A 2,536-nucleotide genomic window follows, 5' to 3' on the forward strand; every position below is an offset into this window, starting at 1 on the left:
TCCATTCGTGCATAGGGGTGGTTGCGTCTCGATAGCTATAAGGGTGCGGGAGATATGAGGCTAAAAGTAGTTGAAAGTGACTTTTTATTTCGAATGTTTTGTTCGAATTTGTTCGAATATTGGTTCGATTATAGAACGATCGTAAACGTTCCAGAAACGTTGAAAATAGTTCCTTTCACTGGACGTGAACAGGAGACGTTCAGAAATAGAATCGGAACCAGGAAGTGTTTATATAAAGCGGCATGCAAGATTTACAGGCGGTTTTTTGCGCTTTTGCGGAAAATCGTACATATTTTTATGCTCATGTAAAAATTTTATGGAAAAACGACTGGAAACGGTTGACCTAATTCTTGCATTCTGTGAAAACGGGTAAGATTGGCTATAATGTAATTAACTTAATCTTCACAATCGTTACTTTTTGCCCACAAATAAAAACCCAGCGAAGCGGGTCCTTGCAGCTAGTTATTATATATAACAATTACAGCTGGAATGATGAGAATTGCCGAGAATCAAACGAACTATTTTCAATTTGGTCAATTTTCTGGAACGTTTATAATCGTTCTATAATCGAACCAATATGCAATAACAAATCCGACTTGAAAACGGTTCGAATATTTGGTTAAAAAATTGAAATATATATAAATATTTATAACAATGTCTGAAATGTTATCAATTTAATGCATTTAATTAGTTAATGAAGAATAAACATTGTTAAAAACAAAAATCGCATCTAAAATACCACAGTAAAAGCCGTTCTTCAGGTTAAGCTTTAATACTCTTTCTCTTCTCCCGATGGGGTATTTCGAAAAAACCATTTTTAGTGCGCGTTTCCATGACGTTTCCTAACTGTGTACCAAATTTCACCCCTTTAGGTGCAGCGGTTTGTTCTGGGCGATGAGGAATCAGTGACTCAGTTAGTCAGTCAAAACAAGAAATTTTATATATTTAGATTTCCTTTTTTTTACAATATGCATCGCTTTTCAAAATAAATTTTTAAAAATATTTTAACACTGTTCTGGCTAAAGTATATTTCTTTCCATAATCTTATAATTATTGCCGCCTGTTAAATATTTATGCATATCTTTTCTACTATTTCGAGTAATTTCATAATTGAGTCCCAATACATTTTAAAAAGTTGTTGCGTTTGATTTCTTTTTCTTTTGCATTTTTGGTTCAGTATAATATTATAAATTTAAAATAAAAAAATAATTTTTTTAACTTTTTACTCTTCTCAAAAACTTTAATTATTACTTTTTTCATTTAAATAATTGTACTTTATACAAAGATTTCAACCGAAAATACTTACTTTCTCTCATTTCTTGTAAATATTTTAATTAAAATCTAAGTAAATAATATCTCTTACAACCTAATTCTTTATTATGAATTGTTTTACTTCTTGTCGAGTGTTTGGAAGCGCTTCAACAGTCGACAAGAGTTTTTGATCTCCGAGTTACATGCAACTTTTTGTACAAGTACTTATTTAAATGAAAAATTGTTTACAGATTTTTAAACAGTATTTATTTAAGTTTCTTAAATTCGTTTTATTTCTTCTAATATTTAACTTTAAGTTTTTTGGCTTTTATGACATAACAAGAGAAAGTATTTTTATCCTGTAATAACTCATTTTGATGTTTTGAAAATCATCGGCTTTCATACAGCTTAAACATAAAAAAGTCTAAAAAGGGAAATAAATCACTATGTACATATTATACACAGTGATTTGTGTACACACGTACACGAAATATCTGAATCAATAAATTTAATGAAATGCTACGCATAATTTATTTTCCGGATAATGTAATTGTTATTTCATAAAAAGTAAATTTTCCAGATGAACTCTGTAAAACGCATTCTGAAATACAGCAATTTGAAATCGGAAGCATCCTACGAAAGTTTGCCTAATAAACGGCCACCAACTGATTGGCCAGAAAGAGGAGAAATTCATTTCGATAATGTTTCATTGCAATACTCCAAGAATAAAAATATTGTGTTAAAGAACTTAACATTTCATATTCGCTCCGGAGAAAAGGTAAAATATCTGCAAATTGGAAGAGTATTGTTTATAATTATTGCCTGAATTGGTGTTTATTATAAATTAATTGCAGATAGGAATTGTTGGGAGAACAGGTGCAGGAAAGAGTTCTATAATTGCTGCGTTATTTCGCATGACAGAGCCAACAGGAACGATAACCATCGATGGTGTTGATATTAAAGATATTGGACTTCGGGATCTTCGTAGTAAAATATCCATCATTCCTCAAGTAAGTAATAATTAATTCGATATGTATAATTTGTATTTAATTACTTTTATGCTTTTTCCACGATAAAAATGTTGTTATTTCATTTTTCGTACGAAAATTTAATTTGTTAATTATGATAAAACATGTCTATATCGATGCAAATTGCTAAGCCAAAAAAGTTTAATGTAATTTGAAAAAACTTATTATTAAGTAATGTGAAGTAACTACTCAAATGTAGTGTGACTATTTTTTCGAAAAAATCACATTTATGTACAGTACATTGAGGCACGTTTATT

General features: G+C 29.8%; 1 protein-coding gene across 1 annotated transcript; it reads left to right on the plus strand.

The window, feature by feature from the left end:
* Positions 1–1,831: 1,831 nt before the first annotated feature.
* Positions 1,832–2,261, plus strand: LOC111616794 (multidrug resistance-associated protein 4-like; the record flags this gene model as incomplete). Its single annotated transcript, XM_023358157.1, has 2 exons — positions 1,832–2,029; positions 2,106–2,261. Coding segments are annotated over 2 exons (354 nt in total), but the record flags the coding sequence as incomplete, so codon positions are not given.
* Between the last annotated feature and the right edge of the window lie 275 nt (positions 2,262–2,536).

Source organism: Centruroides sculpturatus, unplaced genomic scaffold, assembly GCF_000671375.1.
Source record: "Centruroides sculpturatus isolate CEXI.00-Female unplaced genomic scaffold, Cexi_2.0 scaffold3910, whole genome shotgun sequence".
Taxonomy (NCBI): domain Eukaryota; kingdom Metazoa; phylum Arthropoda; class Arachnida; order Scorpiones; family Buthidae; genus Centruroides; species Centruroides sculpturatus.